The 15,453-nt window shown below is 41.4% G+C and overlaps 1 protein-coding gene across 2 annotated transcripts in view; it reads right to left on the bottom strand.

Annotated features, from left to right (window-relative positions):
* DPP4 (dipeptidyl peptidase 4) overlaps nt 1–15,453 on the bottom strand; it is a 198,209-nt gene that overhangs the window by 53,940 nt on the left and 128,816 nt on the right. For both annotated transcript variants that reach the window (XR_012245013.1, XM_073634044.1), the window contains exons 10-13: nt 13,813–13,973; nt 7,988–8,091; nt 2,836–2,971; nt 2,401–2,439 (exon numbers count right to left, since the gene is read on the bottom strand). Coding sequence is in view for 1 of the 2 variants with exons in the window: in XM_073634044.1 (XP_073490145.1) it covers nt 2,401–2,439; nt 2,836–2,971; nt 7,988–8,091; nt 13,813–13,973 (440 nt within the window). In the remaining variant the exon portion in view is untranslated. The remainder of the gene's footprint in view (nt 1–2,400; nt 2,440–2,835; nt 2,972–7,987; nt 8,092–13,812; nt 13,974–15,453) is intronic.

The raw sequence follows: 15,453 nt of genomic DNA, 5'->3' as shown, positions 1-15,453 counted from the left end.
TATGACATTTTTATCATATTTTTCACACAAATAGAGCTTTCTTTTGGAGGCATTTAATCACCATTGGGTTTTTTATTTTTTTGCTAAACAAAAAAAGATGGAAAATTTTGACAGTTTTAATAGTTTGTTATAAAATTTTGCAATCAGGTAATTTTACGCCTTCATGGATGTGCGCTGATGAGGCTGCCCTTATGGGCACTGATAGGCGGCACTGATGGGTAGTTATAGGTGGCACTGATAGGCACTGATTGGCAGAACTGATGGGCACTCATATGTGGCACTGGTGGGCAGTACTGAAGGGCACTGGTAGGTGGCACTGGTGGCCACTGCTTAGCAGCAATGACTGTCACTGTGTGGGACCGATGTCTGATTTACACAAGCCGGTAATCATCTTTTTTTCCCCTCACGCTGTTTACATCATGTGGTCAGCTGTCATTGCCAACAGCTGATCACGTGGCAAAGGGCCGGGATTAGCCTTTTATGCCCATCTGTGATCAGCCGAGTCCCAAGGACTCGTGATCGCAGAGCGCGCCACCTGTGCCCTGGGCTGCGCAAGGATGGGAGGACATACATAGACGCCCTCCCGTCAATCCAAGCCTGCGCTGTAGCTGTCTTTTGGCTATAGCGTGGGCGTGAAGTGGTTAATGCACCAAATTAAAAAATACCGACCTCCAGTTCATAGATATTGAAACTAGGACCAACCCTAGATTGACATACAGAGACAGCAGAGTGCCTGTCTCTGTACGTGGTGTAGCAAGCAACATATTTGCTGCCTGATGAGGAAGCCGAGACACTAGTTATCCTGTGACCTGAAAAGTGGATGTGTGCACCGCTCAGGCTAGGCAAAAACACTAGTTCCCTTGAGTGACAGCAGACAGTGGGTAGATTCTATAGCCAAAAGCAGGCTGTCCATTGGCTAAGGATCCACCCATGCATGCTGTGAATCACAAAGGTAGCAGACCTGATCGGGCAACTAGTGTCAGTGAATACCCCCACCCAGCTTCAAAACTCCTCTGCCCCTGCACTGTCTGTGTGACTGCGACAGCCATAGGAGGAAACACAATTGTCCATATGTACACTCAAGACTTAGTAACCCTCCACTTGTTTTGCCTACCACAAATTCATTTTCCCCTTTTTACAACCGATACATGAATCTTGCACCCACACCAAGTGGAAGCACAAAGGAATTCTACATAGTGTCTCAGACACTCTATATGAACCCCCCTAACTGTCCTGAGAACTCCTAATTGTGGTATACAATACTGTAGTTAGAAAAAAATATTTCATTTGACAATTTTGTTGAACTCTTGCAGTTCACTTTTTGTATTTTTGTGTACGGATTTGGACATAAGCAATCAAGTCCTGAACATTCCGCACGCTGTGAGGACAGAAGAGCAGTGATGCTAGGCGGGCGGAGAGAGATGATGTCATCTCTGCTCGCCAGTCCGCTTCTCACATCCCCCCCACCCACATGCCTCTCTGATCTACTAGGTTCTCTCAGCCGCTCGCCCGCCTGCCTTGCAATGTTATGTCGCCAGCCGCGGCCCGGCTGCAGAGACGTTATGGCACAAGGTAAAATTGTGCAGGAAAAAAAAAAAAACTTGATACATTTTTGGACATACGATGCAATATTGTTTTCCTTTATATGCTGTATAATTGTGATCCAATACGCTCTCTTATACATATCCTTTTATACATAGACTTTATTTGATCTCTCAAGCTGAAGAGTCAGAAAAAAGAAGGTCATAAAAGCCCAACTCCAGCTAAAACTTTTTGTTTTTTTGTATCTGTTTGAAGTGGCAAGGGTTAGATCCTCTATTAGATGTTTTAGGGGTGGTTTCCCTTCACTTCATGTCAGGAGAGAAAGAACTTAAAGTGGAGCTCCACCCAAAAGGGGAAGCTCCACTCGTTTGCTTTCTTGCCCCTCTGGTGTCACATTTGGCACCCTTTGGGGGGGGGGGAATTACCCGTTTTTGACAGGTACCCACCCCCACTTCCGGGAGACCTCTCAGCAGACTGCTCTGCAGGAAGTTCAGCCCCTCTCCTCCTTCCTCTGCCGCCACGCCAGTTTGAAAGCGCAGCACACTTCGCACAGCAGGGAACTGGCAGTGAAGCCGAAAGGCTTCACTGCCGGTTTCCCTTACCACGAGTGGTGGCAGCAGCACCTAAGAGCCAATTGGAATATCAGCTGGGGTGCCGACATCGCGGGATTCCTGGACAGGTAAGTGTCCGAATATTAAAAGTCAGCAGCTACAGCTATTTGTAGCTGCTGACTTAATTTTTTGATGGGGGGGCTGGACCTCCTCATTAATAACACTAAACAGACAGCATTTATTAACAACAAAGGCAAGGAGAATGTTGTGAATTATATATATGACTAACTAATATAACACTACTTACATTTCCGACCCAGCCGGTATGGCTCTCCTCATAAATGGGCTGTTAAGTGGAAAAAATACATAAAACATGATCAACACATTAATACACATATAAACCACACACACACACACACACACACACACACACACACACAAAATCCCCTTTAATCTGCATTCCAGCAAGGACATGCGAACCAGGCCCAGACCAAAAAAAAAAAAATGACGGCACCCCGGGGGGTGGTGTTGGGTTGGTGTTTGGGCCTGCACCTTTTTTTTTTTTTTTTTGCATCACAGGTTCTCTTTTGTGTCTGCTGTTGGTTGCTGCTGGCACAATACCCATGACATACATGAAGATGTCATTCAGTCCTCCAACATCAGAACCACCTAAATCTGAGCTATCAGCTTTAGTTGTCATTTGCCTTTATAATAGAGTGATAACAAATAGAACCTAACATACCGTTGAACAGTTCCAGCTTGTAGAAGCATTTGCATGGTCACATATGACAAGAACAGAAACATTTTGGATTCTTTTCAGCCACTGAACTGCCAATCTCTGATCTGTCACCCAGTTCATTCCACATATGTAATGGTCACTGAAATCATCACAAAGAAGCATTAGAATATGTTACATTGTACTGATTGATTTTCAATGTTTGTTGTAACAGTGTATGGCTGAGATAGATAGCTAGATAGGATGCAGTTTACTCTTTTCACCAGTAGAGGGTGCACGATAACAGTTTTATTTGTTCTATCTGCTATTGTACAGTTTCATATCACTCCCAGTTACTCTTGGTTTTCTGTCAGTATTTAATATTATTTTACACAAACCATCATTGTTTATTAACAATATGTTAAAACCCTACATATCAGCTGATTGTTTTTTAAATAATCATTAAATTAACAAACAGTGGTACAGTTGTGATGCATATATAGTTAAAAAAATAAAACTAAAATCTTTATAAACTGTTATCAAAGTTAAATAAATAGCTTCAGAGGATACATCATTATAGTAATAATTTACACCCTGAACATTCAGAGTCAAAAGCCAATTCAGAAGGATTGCTATAGTTTAACCACTTAAGGACCGCAAGGATTTACCCCCTTCCTGACCAGGCCATTTTTTTGCAAAACGTGTCACTTTAACTGACAATGGCGCGGTCGTGCGACATTGTACCTAAACAAAATATATGTCCTTTTCCCCCCACAAATAGAGCTTTCTTTTGGTGGTATTTCTGCGGGTTTTATTTTTTTGCACTATAAACATTCCTGTTATAGGGTGACAACGCTCTATCTCTGTCTCCCAATTGCTGTCCTGTGTTGTCACTCTGTCACATAAGCTTCCAATAAAAACCACAAGTGGCATTTCAGCACACCCTGCACAGGTATGGTCTACTGTTGTCATTAGAACCTTCCTCCCTGCCCCAGAGAAATGCAGTGCAGCCATCATTGGCATGCATGCACATAGCTAGGAAATATCTCAAGAAGGTTGCAGGAGTTCAGCATCATTGAGATGTATTAAAGGAAGGAAAAAAAAGTAAAAAAAAAAAAAAGGCAACTGTTTGATTCACAGCATTTACCAAATGAACTGTTATTCATTATATATAAATATATACACTATATTACCAAAAGTATTGCGACGCCCGCCTTTACACACACATAAACTTTAATGGCATCCCAGTCTTAGTCCGTAGGGTTCAATATTGAGTTGGCCCACCCTTTGCAGCTGTAACAGCTTCAAATCTTCTGGGAAGGCCGTCCACAAGGTTTAGGAGTGTGTCTATGGGAATGTCTGACCATTCTTCCAGAAGCGCATTTGTGAGGTCAGGCACTGATGTTGGACGAGAAGGCCTTGCTTTGTGCACTGGTCCAAAACATTTGGTGGAGGGGGAATTATGGTGTGGGGTTGTTTTTCAGGGGTTGGACTTGGCCCCTTAGTTCCAGTGAATGGAACGCTTAAGGCACCGTCATACTAAGACATTTTGGACAATTTCATACTCCCAAATTTGTGGGAACAGTTTGGGGATGACCCCTTCCTGTTCCAACATGACTGCGCACCAGTGCACAAAGCAAGGTCTATTAAGACATGGATGAGTGAGTTTGGGGTGGAGGAACTTGACTGGCCTGAGTCCTGACCTCAACCCTTTTGGTCCGCACCAGAATCGGATCGCATGGGTGTGAACACCCATGCGATCCAATTCATGTCTGAACTGTAAGTTCGTAGTGCAATATGCAAGCTAAAATGGGGGTGTCATTATTATTGTATTGACACTCCCTGCAGTTCGCATATGGCAGTGTGAACTGCCTTGCGAGTCGGGTGTGATGCGGGAACCCGCAGTGGATTTGCAGGGTTCCCACATCACACAAGTGTGAACCGGGACTAAGTCTGATTTTTCAGACAGTGATCAGAAGCCACCTGAAGTCTTAAAGTTGAAAAGCCTCTATTCTATCAACTGCAAGGTCTCACATGCTGCCTCTCAGCTCCTGAGTATGTATAACTGTCAAGTACAGCACTGTGAAAAAGTATTTGCCCCCTTCCTGTTTTTTAATTTTGTTTGCATATTTCTCACAATTAAATGATTCAGATGATCAAACTAATTTTAATATTACACAAAGATAACCCGAGTAAATCCAAGATACAGTTTTTGCATTATTATTTTATTTATTAAGGGAAAAGCTGTTCAAACCTGCCTGGCTCTATGTGAAAAAGTAATTGCCCCCTCTCATGCTGAATCATGAATGGACTGTGATTAACCACAATTTTTTTGGAAAGCTGAGTTAAATTTAATTTGCCACACCCAGGCCTAATTACTGCCAGACCTGTTGAATCAAGAAATCACATAAATAGAAGCTGTCTGACAAAGTGAAGCACACTAACAGATCACAAAAAGCCACACATCATGCCACAATCTAAAAAAATTCAAGAACAGAACAAATTAGAAACAAAGTAATGTACATGCATTGGTCTAGGAAGGGTTTCACAGCCATTTCTAAGGCTTTAGAACTCCAGTGAACCATGGGGAGAGCCATTATCCACAAATGGAGATAACTTGGAAGAGTGGTGAACCTTCCAAGAGTGGATGGCCTACAAAAATTACTCCAAGAGCATGACAACGACTCATCCAGGAGGGCATAAAAGAAGCCAGAACAACATCTAAAAGATCTGTATGCTTCACTTGCCTTAGGTAAGATCAGTGTTCATGATTCAACTATAAGAATGTGATGGTCTGTGGTTACTTTGCAGCTTTAGGACCTGGACGACTTACCAAAATTGATGGAACCATGAATTCTGAGCTCTACCAGAAAATCCTAAAGGAGAATGTCCAGCCATCAGTTTGTGACCTCAAGCTCAAGTGCACTTGGGTTATGTAGCAAGACAATAATCTGAAACGCAACAGCAAGTCCACCTCAAAATGGTTCAAACAAAGCAAAATTTAGGTTTTGGAGTGGCCTAGCCAAAGAACGGACTTAAATCCAATTGAGATGCTGTATCGTGACCTTACACAGGCTGTTCATGCTGGAAAACCCTCCAATGTGGCTGAATTAAAACAATTAAAACAATTCTGCAAAGAAGAGTGGGCCAAAATTGCTCCACAGCAATGTGAAAGACTCATTGCCAGTTATCGCAAACGCTTGATTGGAGTTGTTGCCGCCAAGGGTGGCACAACCAGTTATTAGGTTTAGGGGGCAATTACTTTTTCACAAAAAGCCAGGCAGGTTTGGATGGCTTTTTTTGCCTTAATAAATGAAACCATCATTTAAAAACTGCATTTTGTATTTACTCGTGTTATCTTTGTGTAATAATTGAATTTGTTTGATGATCTGAGTCATTTGAGTGTGACAAATATGCAAAAAAAAAAAAAAAAAATCAAATAGGGGGCAAATACTTTTTCACAGCATTTTATTATGATTTTTCCTATTAACTATGGGTCTGTGTTAGTTCTTGGTATCTAAGTACAGAACACTTGTGTTTCCTAAATAGAAAATTAAATAAGTCTTGGAAGGCTGTTTAACGAAAAGAAAATGTTGTTTGCTTCCTCAAAAAAGAAATATGGGGATCACTTTCATTAACCAAAGTAAAGGCAAAAGCTGAAATGTAAAAGTTGCTCTGGAGCTTGATTAGCTATGGAACATATTACATCTCTAGTACATGTGGACATGTTGTAGGGACTGTAGGGAATGTTACAAACTCTGATATATTTTCTTAAAAACAGTGTGTATCTGAGCAGACAAAAAATACACAGCACATTTCTGCAATACATACATATTCTCCCATGTTTGATCCCTTTAATGACCCAACAAGTACAGAACAGTGCCGGTTGATCTGCCAAAAATGCACTCAGCTCCTAGGTTGTGTTATTGGCTGACAACACAAAGCATTTTTGTGGGCTGAGGGGTGTCAGCCCTGCCCAGCGTCTTTTTGCTAAACTACTCAATTCCACTTCCTATCATTTTCTCCACAACATAGAGACCACTCATTCTGTGGTTCCAGGAACTAGGAGGGCTAATTTGACTACTTGAGATAACACAAGAACTGTGTGGAGGACAAAGGATGATTCGGAATTTCAAACCTGAATATTATTTTGCACTTACTGACCAAATATAACAAAATGCTGTCAGTGTTAAATTTAACAGCCATAAAGTAAGAGAATTTTGTAGCTAACATTTACTTACAATTTAAACATGTAAGGATTTAAATAAAATATCTCTTAGGCCCCTTTCATACTGGGGCGGTTTGCAGGCGCTAGTGCGCTAAAAATAGCACTTGCAAACCGACCTAAAAACTGCTGTGTCTCCAGTGTGAAAGCTCCGAAGGCTTTCACACTGGAGCGGTGCACTGGCAGGAGAGAAAAAAAAACTCCTGCAAACAGCATCTTTGGAGCGGTGAAGGAGCGGTGTATTCACCGCTCCTGCCCATTGAAATCAATGGGGCAGCGCGGCTATACCGCCAGCATAGCGCCGCTGTAGCAGCGGTTTTAACCCTTTTTCGGCAGCCAGCGGGGGTTAAAACCGCACCGCTAGTGGCTGAATACGCCGCTAAAACGACGGTAAAGCGGCGCTAAAAATAGCTCAGTTTTACAGCCGATGCTCCCTCCGCCCCAGTGTAAAAGGGGCCTTAGGCTTGGGTCACATATACACAGTGTGGGAACCCCAGAAAATACTGTGCATATCCCGCACTGCATTGAAAACGCATGGTGAACCACAGGGGGTGTCAATGTTAAGTTAATGACACCCCAAAACGGTTTGCAAAATGCAGTGCGATTGACAGAATCGGACTGTTCAGGTGTGAACCTAAATGCGATCTGATTCCAGCGTGGGGGGAAAAAAAAAAAAGGATCCTGCACCTTTTTTGTGTGGATTTGGTGCGATTTGAGCCATACAAATGTATGGCTCAAATCGCACAGACATTGCATGTGATTTGAATAGGAATGGGGTGTGATTCCAATCTGAATCACATGTGGTGTCCTGTGAACCCAGCCTTAAAATCGCATTCTGCTCCAGGGTAGTGAACAAAACAGATGCCAAGCTTGAACAATTTTCTATAAATAATAACAATAATAATAATAATAATAAAAAAATAATAATATTAATTGTACTATGAACACTCTTACCCAGATCGAATTTCCGGTGGTGCAAGAATTTCCTTAAATACTAGGCTTGTGAGGGATTCTGTGTTTACGGAAACCAGTCTCACTGTGGGATTTTTAGCTCCTGACTTGGGGAAAAAGTAGAATTAAATATAAATGCAATCAGAGTTTGTAGGATTCATTTAATTTATTTTAAGGCATACAACAATGGCTGTACAATGTTATGCAGTCCGATGCCTGACACCATGATGAATTTTCTGTTGGTGCCACTTCAACTAATTCCACTCAAACTGGCATTTGTTGTACTGGCAATTATGGATGAAATCACAGGATTTCTTATTTCTATGAGGGACTCCAGTAACAAAATTTCTCTGTAAAGGTTTTGGGTTCCAGCCCCATAAGGCCATATTGGGGGTGTCAGTTTGCTGCCATTGGACTCCCCAGTTATTTGCTTAATGTATTTTTTTCAGTGATAAAATTATAGTGAATAGGCTGTAGTACAACAATGCAGGACCCAAGAAGATCTTTAGATGCCCTTCCCGGGATTTCAGAGTGTGTTTAACATAAATTCGCACTTTGGCCCCCTCTTACCTCCCACACATTCCTATTGGCCAGAGAGAATGCCCATCATGGTACTAGGCTGGCAGGAAGTGCAGTAGGTTAAAGGTTGCAGTAAGCTCTCATCACTACCAGAAGTGTTGAAATTTGGAATGTTGCAAGGCTGAAGAATTGGGGCACCAAGATTACTGGATAAAGAAATGCAAGATGTCTGATATGTAGTGTTATGACCTGATCACTACTATTAGAGTACTGCCAGATTGATTTAAAGTGATATTAAAGGCAACAATTAAAATAAAAATAAACAAAACAAGCATGTCATACTTACCTGCTCTGTGCAGCAGTTTTACACAGAGCATCCCAGAACCTCTTCTTCTCAGGTCCCCCGCCGGTGCTCCAGGCTCCAGATTGCAATGGGGGCACTGGAGCGGACGCACTCCCAAGCCATTGCTCTGTGTGCCTATTAAGACATGGAGTGACGGCTCTGTCCCACCCCCTCTCTCTCCTCATTGTCTCACTTGTTTCAGCAAATGAGGGAGAGTCCCCAGAGAGCCGATGCTCTTGTGCACATCACTGGATCGAGAGGGAGCAGGTAACTATTGGTGGGGATTGGTGGGGGGGGGGGGGGGGCAGGCTCCTGCACACAGAAGGTTTTTTACCTTCATGCATTCTAAAAACCTACATCTTTAGAACCACTTTAATGCCAATGTGTCACACTGCCACACTATAATCTGGCCAAAGCAGTTTGGAGGAAATGTGAATTCTGGTGGAGACATCTCAGCAGTTGTTGCTTGGTCACAGTTGACTTTTAGGAACACTTATGTCAAAAACTCATAAGCTCTCCTTTCCTCTTTTTTTTTTTTTCATTTTCAATAAACAGTATATCTAGCAGTTGTTAGTCACATTTAACTGGACTTGTTCCGTAATGGTAAAGACATTTCATAGGTTGTCCAAGCCACTTCTTCAGTTGTAATGCATGTCAGGAAAATAGTTCTGTATTTATACCCACACAGGTAGCACCAACACTGTGATCCAGTCACCATGGGAAAGGCAGATGTTATTACATCAAGATGTTGGTACAACCTGTGTGAATATAAATGCTGGGGTATTTTTCTGACACTGGTTGGAACTGAAGAAGAGGCATGGACAACCTATGAAATGTTTCCAACATTACAGAATAAGCACGGTTAAATGTATCGAACTACTGCCAGACATACGTTTTATTGAAGATGCAAAAAAAAGAAGAAGAGGAAAGAAGAGCTTATGTGTTTTGGACAGAAGTGTTCAGGTCAACTCTTATCGTGCTTGTCCAAGCTATGAAACATCTTTAACATTACAGAACAAGTCTAGCTGAATGTGAACATCTACTACTAGATATAGCATGACCAGGTAAAATGAGAACCTTCACAGACAAATTTCTTTTTTTCTTTTTTTTTAAAGCTTTCTTTTTATTGTTTTTCATAAACGTTTTTCAAAAGTTAAAAAAACATACAGCGTCATGAGTTATCATATAATATTGCAAAAAACATTAATATTGCTCTGTATCCCCTCACCCTTCCTCCAACTCCACCTAATTCCACCCCCCTACCACACATCTCACAATCATTATCTATGCCTGTCATCATGTCTGTTGTCTGTCTCTATAACGGAAGAGAAAGAGGAGATCCTCACCATGGACAGATGGAAAATATATGGTAAAGACCACAGGATAAAGAGAGGAGAGAGAAAAAAAGAGAAAAGGTGGAGATGGGGGCCTGTCGGCCAGCGGGAGAAAGTTTTCCTCAGCTCGCCCCCATCCCCTCATATGGGACATCCCATTTCCTGCAGCCAAGGTCTCCACATCTGCTCAAACTTTCTGAGGTTGTCCTGTCTAATATACAGCACTCTCTCGCTCCAAACCATAGAATTGATAGTTTAAATCCAATTCTCCACCGTCAGGGGGGGGGGGGGGGGGTCTGAGCCTGCCATTTCTGTGCAATTCATTTTCTTGCTTGGAACAGACACCTCAACACTGCTTCAGTAATACCGGGCAGGACTCTATCTTCCTCCAAGCACCCTAATAGGCATGTCTAGGCCTCAGGTTCTAATGAGATCCTAAAGGTTTTATTTATCCTAGTAATTATCTCCCCCCAGTATCTAAAGAGTTTTGGACACTTCCATACCATATGGATAAGGTCTCCTGTCGCCTTGCACCTGGGGCACTCATCATTTTGTTTCCATCCAAGATTAAACACTTTTTGGGGGGTGTAGTAGACTTTATGGATTAGAAACAGATGGGGAAGCTTCTGTGGAGGGGAGATCGAGACCAGGGCTCCTTGTTCTAAGATCTTGTCCCATTGTGCCATAGTTATTGTCCCTACGTCTCTCTCCCACCCCTCTCTACTGTTAAGAGGGCCTACTCCGCTTAGAATTCTCTCCCCCAGACTAGCATACATCTTAGAAATTGGACCTTTAGTAGAGACTGATGATTTTCAGGAGTACGGGGATCTGGGTCCACTCTATAATTTGAGACCTGAACTGTGCTTGAATGGCATGTCTAATCTGCAGGTATGTATAGATGCTTTGTTTGATATGTTAAATTCCCGTCTTAGATCTAAAAAAAGACTTCATAAGGTTGCCCTTGTATAACTGAATCAGGCAGCTAATACCTTGCCTTACCCATTCCCAGGGTCTCTCTATAACCTTTATTTCAGCCACGTTTTTGTTATGCCATAAAGGGGTATACCCCATTGTACCCCATTAGTGCCTTTGTTACCTGCCACACTTTACGAACCAATTTTATCGTCGGGCATCTATGAGTAATGGAGTCTAGTGCCTCCACTAGTGTATTGTGTGGGACCCCCTTTATCATCATACTATTATTAGAATTCCCGCCACCTAGGGTGCCACAGCCCACTAGGTGTTGCAGCTGAGATGACAGAAAATATAATCTCGGGTGCGGGATTGCCATACCACCATCTTTAATCGGTAATTGCAACATTTGCAAACTAATCCTAGATTGGCCCTTTTTCCAAATTATTTCCCTAAAAAGGGATTCTATTTTCTTAAACCACTTTTGACCTATCCAGGTCAGAGAATTGTGAAGCGTGTACAATATCTGCGGTAGCCATATCATCTTTATTAAATTACAGTGCCCTGCAACAGATAGGGGGAAACGGCACCAAGTGTCTCCCTTTTGTTTTAATTTTGATAACAATTGGGCAAAGTTATTATTAACATACTGGTTTATAGCACTCGTAATCCAAACACCCAGGTATTTCCACTTGGCCACTACTTTCAGGTGGGGAAGTTCCGGTGGTATCTGATCGCCAAATGGGTCAATCGGTAACAAAGCCAACTTATCCCAATTGATGACCAGACCAGAAAGGCGCCCTGACTCACCCACCATTTGTATCACTGGGTTTAGCGAGGTTTCAACGTCCCCAAGAAAAAACATGACGTCATCTGCGAACAGTGCTATCCTGTCTTGTTCTAGCTGGTGCCGGAACCCCTGTATATCAGGCCTTGATCTAGTCATGATTGCTAGAGTTTCCATTGCAAGGGTGAACAGTAGGGGAGACAGGGGACAGCCCTGTCTCGTCCCTCTCTCCAACTGGAACACTTCTGAATATTCATTGTTAATTTTAATTTTTGCTCTTGGTTCATTATATAGTAGCTTCGCCCAACTAATAAAGGAGGGGCCAAACCCAAATCTGATTAGCAAATTCCATAGATAGTCCCATTCTAGACCATCAAAGGCCTTGGCGGCATCCAAGGCCAAAATGGCCTTAGGACCTAAATTATCAGTGGGAATCTGCATGTTTCTTCTAATGTTAATGCTTGTTGACCTATTGGGAATGAAACCCGACTGATCCGGATGCATCAACCCTTGAATACATCTATTTAAATGGGTAGCTAAAACTTTCACCATGATTTTTACGTCATTACATAATAATGAGATTGGGTGATAGGAGGAGACATCCAGTTAGTCTTTCCCCTCCTTGTGTATTACGATAATAGTGGTTTCTGGCATTGAAGTAGGAAGTCTCCCATTAGCTTGTGCCCATCCTAATGTTTCCAACAGTTCTGGGAGAAGTGCCTCGCTATATCTTTTATATATTTCTACTGGGAGCCCATCTGGGCCCGGTGATTTTTGGCTGGACATCCCAGCCACTGCCCGTTTTAATCCCTCCAAAGTCACTGGTGCCTCCAAATCTGTTCTATCCTGCTCTGACAAGGACGGGATTGATATACCCTGAAGAAAATCCTCTGTTATTTCACTCCTTTCACCCCTGTTAGATTTATACAAAGACTTGTAATAATTACGCTCTCTCCATCACAGACAAATTTCAAAACTTTTCAATAATTAACCATCATACTGTTAGGTGCTGTGATCCTAGCTACTTAGTGATCTATCAAGGATATTAGGTCATCCAGCGTTTTTATTCACTGAGCTAGTTAGTCCTTTCTACTTATGCCAAATGTATATATGCTTATAAAAGTTGGCCATGAAGACTTGATGAGATTAGTAAAATGAAAATGCCAATAAAGTGTCTTTATTTACATGCCCTGAGCTAGTTCAAGAGCTGTTGCAGAATTGCACAACATATGGTGTCTCTGCTGCTGCAGGGGATTCTGGGTAGTGACACGTCTTGCCTATTTGCCTCCAAGCACACGGTATAGATGCTTTAAACATATGTCGGATGTTTTAGCACTCCTTTTCAAGAGTAATAGAGAAGGCGTGTGCCAACATTCCCTGGCAGAATATCTTGGCTTGCCATCATCTCTCTCACCGTTCTTTCCTGGCTACCGCAGTGTGAATATGTATGTTTTTTATGATAAACATGTGACTTTGAGTTTAAAAAGATGCCACCCAGAAATACAATTTAAAAAAATATATACTGTGGTTTGTACATATTAACTTTCCTTAATTACTATGGTCAGGACTTAAATTTAATTGTAATTTCTAGATTTAGTCAAGCAAACATGAAACATTGCATATTAATATTGTGCAGTCTTCTATCCAGCCAGCAGGTGGAGTTCGAGTTCCCTTTTTTTTTTAACGTATTTGGCCATTTTAGCTTTCACAAATAATAAAAATATAACACAACAGTTTCAAAACTGTTAACTCAAAAAAATAAAATAAAATAAAAACTAGAATAATATTGACCCAAAACATTGCAGTTCCTCTTTACTTTAAATAAGCTTTCTACATTGTGTTACTGTTGAATAGATATCAGTGACTCAAACATTACTGAACAACTGGACCAGCAAGACAGCCAGGTAACAAGTAAACCCAACTTCTGACATACCTTAGGATATGGAATATGAATTGTCTGTGGATAATGCTCGGAATCAACTCCATAGAATGAATATTCTATTATTGGCACTTCTGTATCATTAAACTCTACATATGTCAAAAATGTTGCATTCGGTGACCACCATAAAGCATAATTAGTGCCAAACATTTCCTCTGCAAAAAGAAAAGAAAACGATATTATTTTGTTGCAAAGTAATAGTTACATTCTCATTTATGTTTTTATGCTTTTCCTTCTCTCTTTTTAAGCAGTTGTACATTTAGTATTAAGTGAATGGTTTTGCTACAGATCTGAAAGCAAATATACAGAATGAAAAATTAGATGATTTGTGATTCTACTGATTCTGTCACAAATTGCACTTCTTTTAGATCAAATTGTATCATGTTTTATCCCCTTTAAGCATCATGACGGCTTTACCCTGAGGATTGACTCCCATTCTCTAAACTTTCAGAAATGTCTTTAACCGCTTAAGCCCTGGAAGGTTTTACCCCCTTAATGACCAGACCATTTTTTGCAAAACGGCACTGCGTTACTTTAAAGGACAATTGCGCGGTCATGTGATGCTGTACCCCCCAAAAAAATTGATGTCCTTTTTTTCCCCACAAATAGAGCTTTCTTTTTGATCACCTCTGCTGTTTTTATTTTTTGCGCTATAACAAAAAAAAGCAACAATTTTGAAAAAAAAAAAAAAAACATTTTTTACTTTCTGTTTGGAAACATATCCAATAATTAAATTAAAAAAAAAAAAAAAAAAAAAAAAAAAATCGAATTTCTTCATCCATTTAAGCCAATATGTATTCAGCTACATATTTGTTGGTAAAAAAAAAAAAAACAATAAGCTTTTATTGATTGGTTTGTGCAAAAGTTATAGCATCTACAAACTATGTGATATTTTTATGGAATTTTTAGTTATTCCCTTTTTTTTAACTAATAATGGCGACAATCAGCGAGTTTTAGCGGGGCTGCGACATTGCGGCGAACAAATCGGACACCTGACACTTTTTTGGGGACCAGTGACACTAATACAGTGATAAGTGCTAAAAATATTCACTGTTACTGTACTAATGACACTTGCTGAGTAGGGGTTAACATTAGAGGTAATCAAAGGGTCAAGTGTGTGCCTAGCTGGTGCTTGCTAACTGTGTGGGGATTGCTCTGACTGGATGAAGACAGAGATTGGTGTTCCTGCTTAGCAGGAACACAAGATCTCCATCTTCTCCGCTGTCAGAATGGTGATCTGCCAGGAATGATCGCGGGTGGCCGGCGGACATCGGGTCCACCGGACCCACTGATTGGCATCCCCTGTGTTCAATCAGCACACAATTGCGCCCCCCCCCCCAGTGGCTATTGCACAAAATCACATACAGGTAAGTGGTTTTGTGCAATAGAGTCAACCTGGCGGAGAAAATATGCGGTAGGCAGTCGGGAAGTGGTTAGTGTATTTTCACTTTTCCAGGCAAATTGGGATAAAACTTACTACAACTTTGCTACAGCTTCTCCTTCGCATAGCATCATAGGTGTGAGCAGCCTATTGCATTTAGGTGTGCACCCCAAAGCTCAAACACATAGCAGCAGAGGCAGTGGGTAGGAATGTACTCATCATGCTATGCTATGCTTCACAGCCATGGCAGAAAT

The sequence above is a fragment of the Aquarana catesbeiana genome, linkage group LG06 (genome assembly GCF_042186555.1).
Source record: "Aquarana catesbeiana isolate 2022-GZ linkage group LG06, ASM4218655v1, whole genome shotgun sequence".
NCBI classification, from domain to species: Eukaryota; Metazoa; Chordata; class Amphibia; order Anura; family Ranidae; genus Aquarana; species Aquarana catesbeiana.
This window is presented reverse-complemented; position numbering and strand designations above follow the sequence as displayed.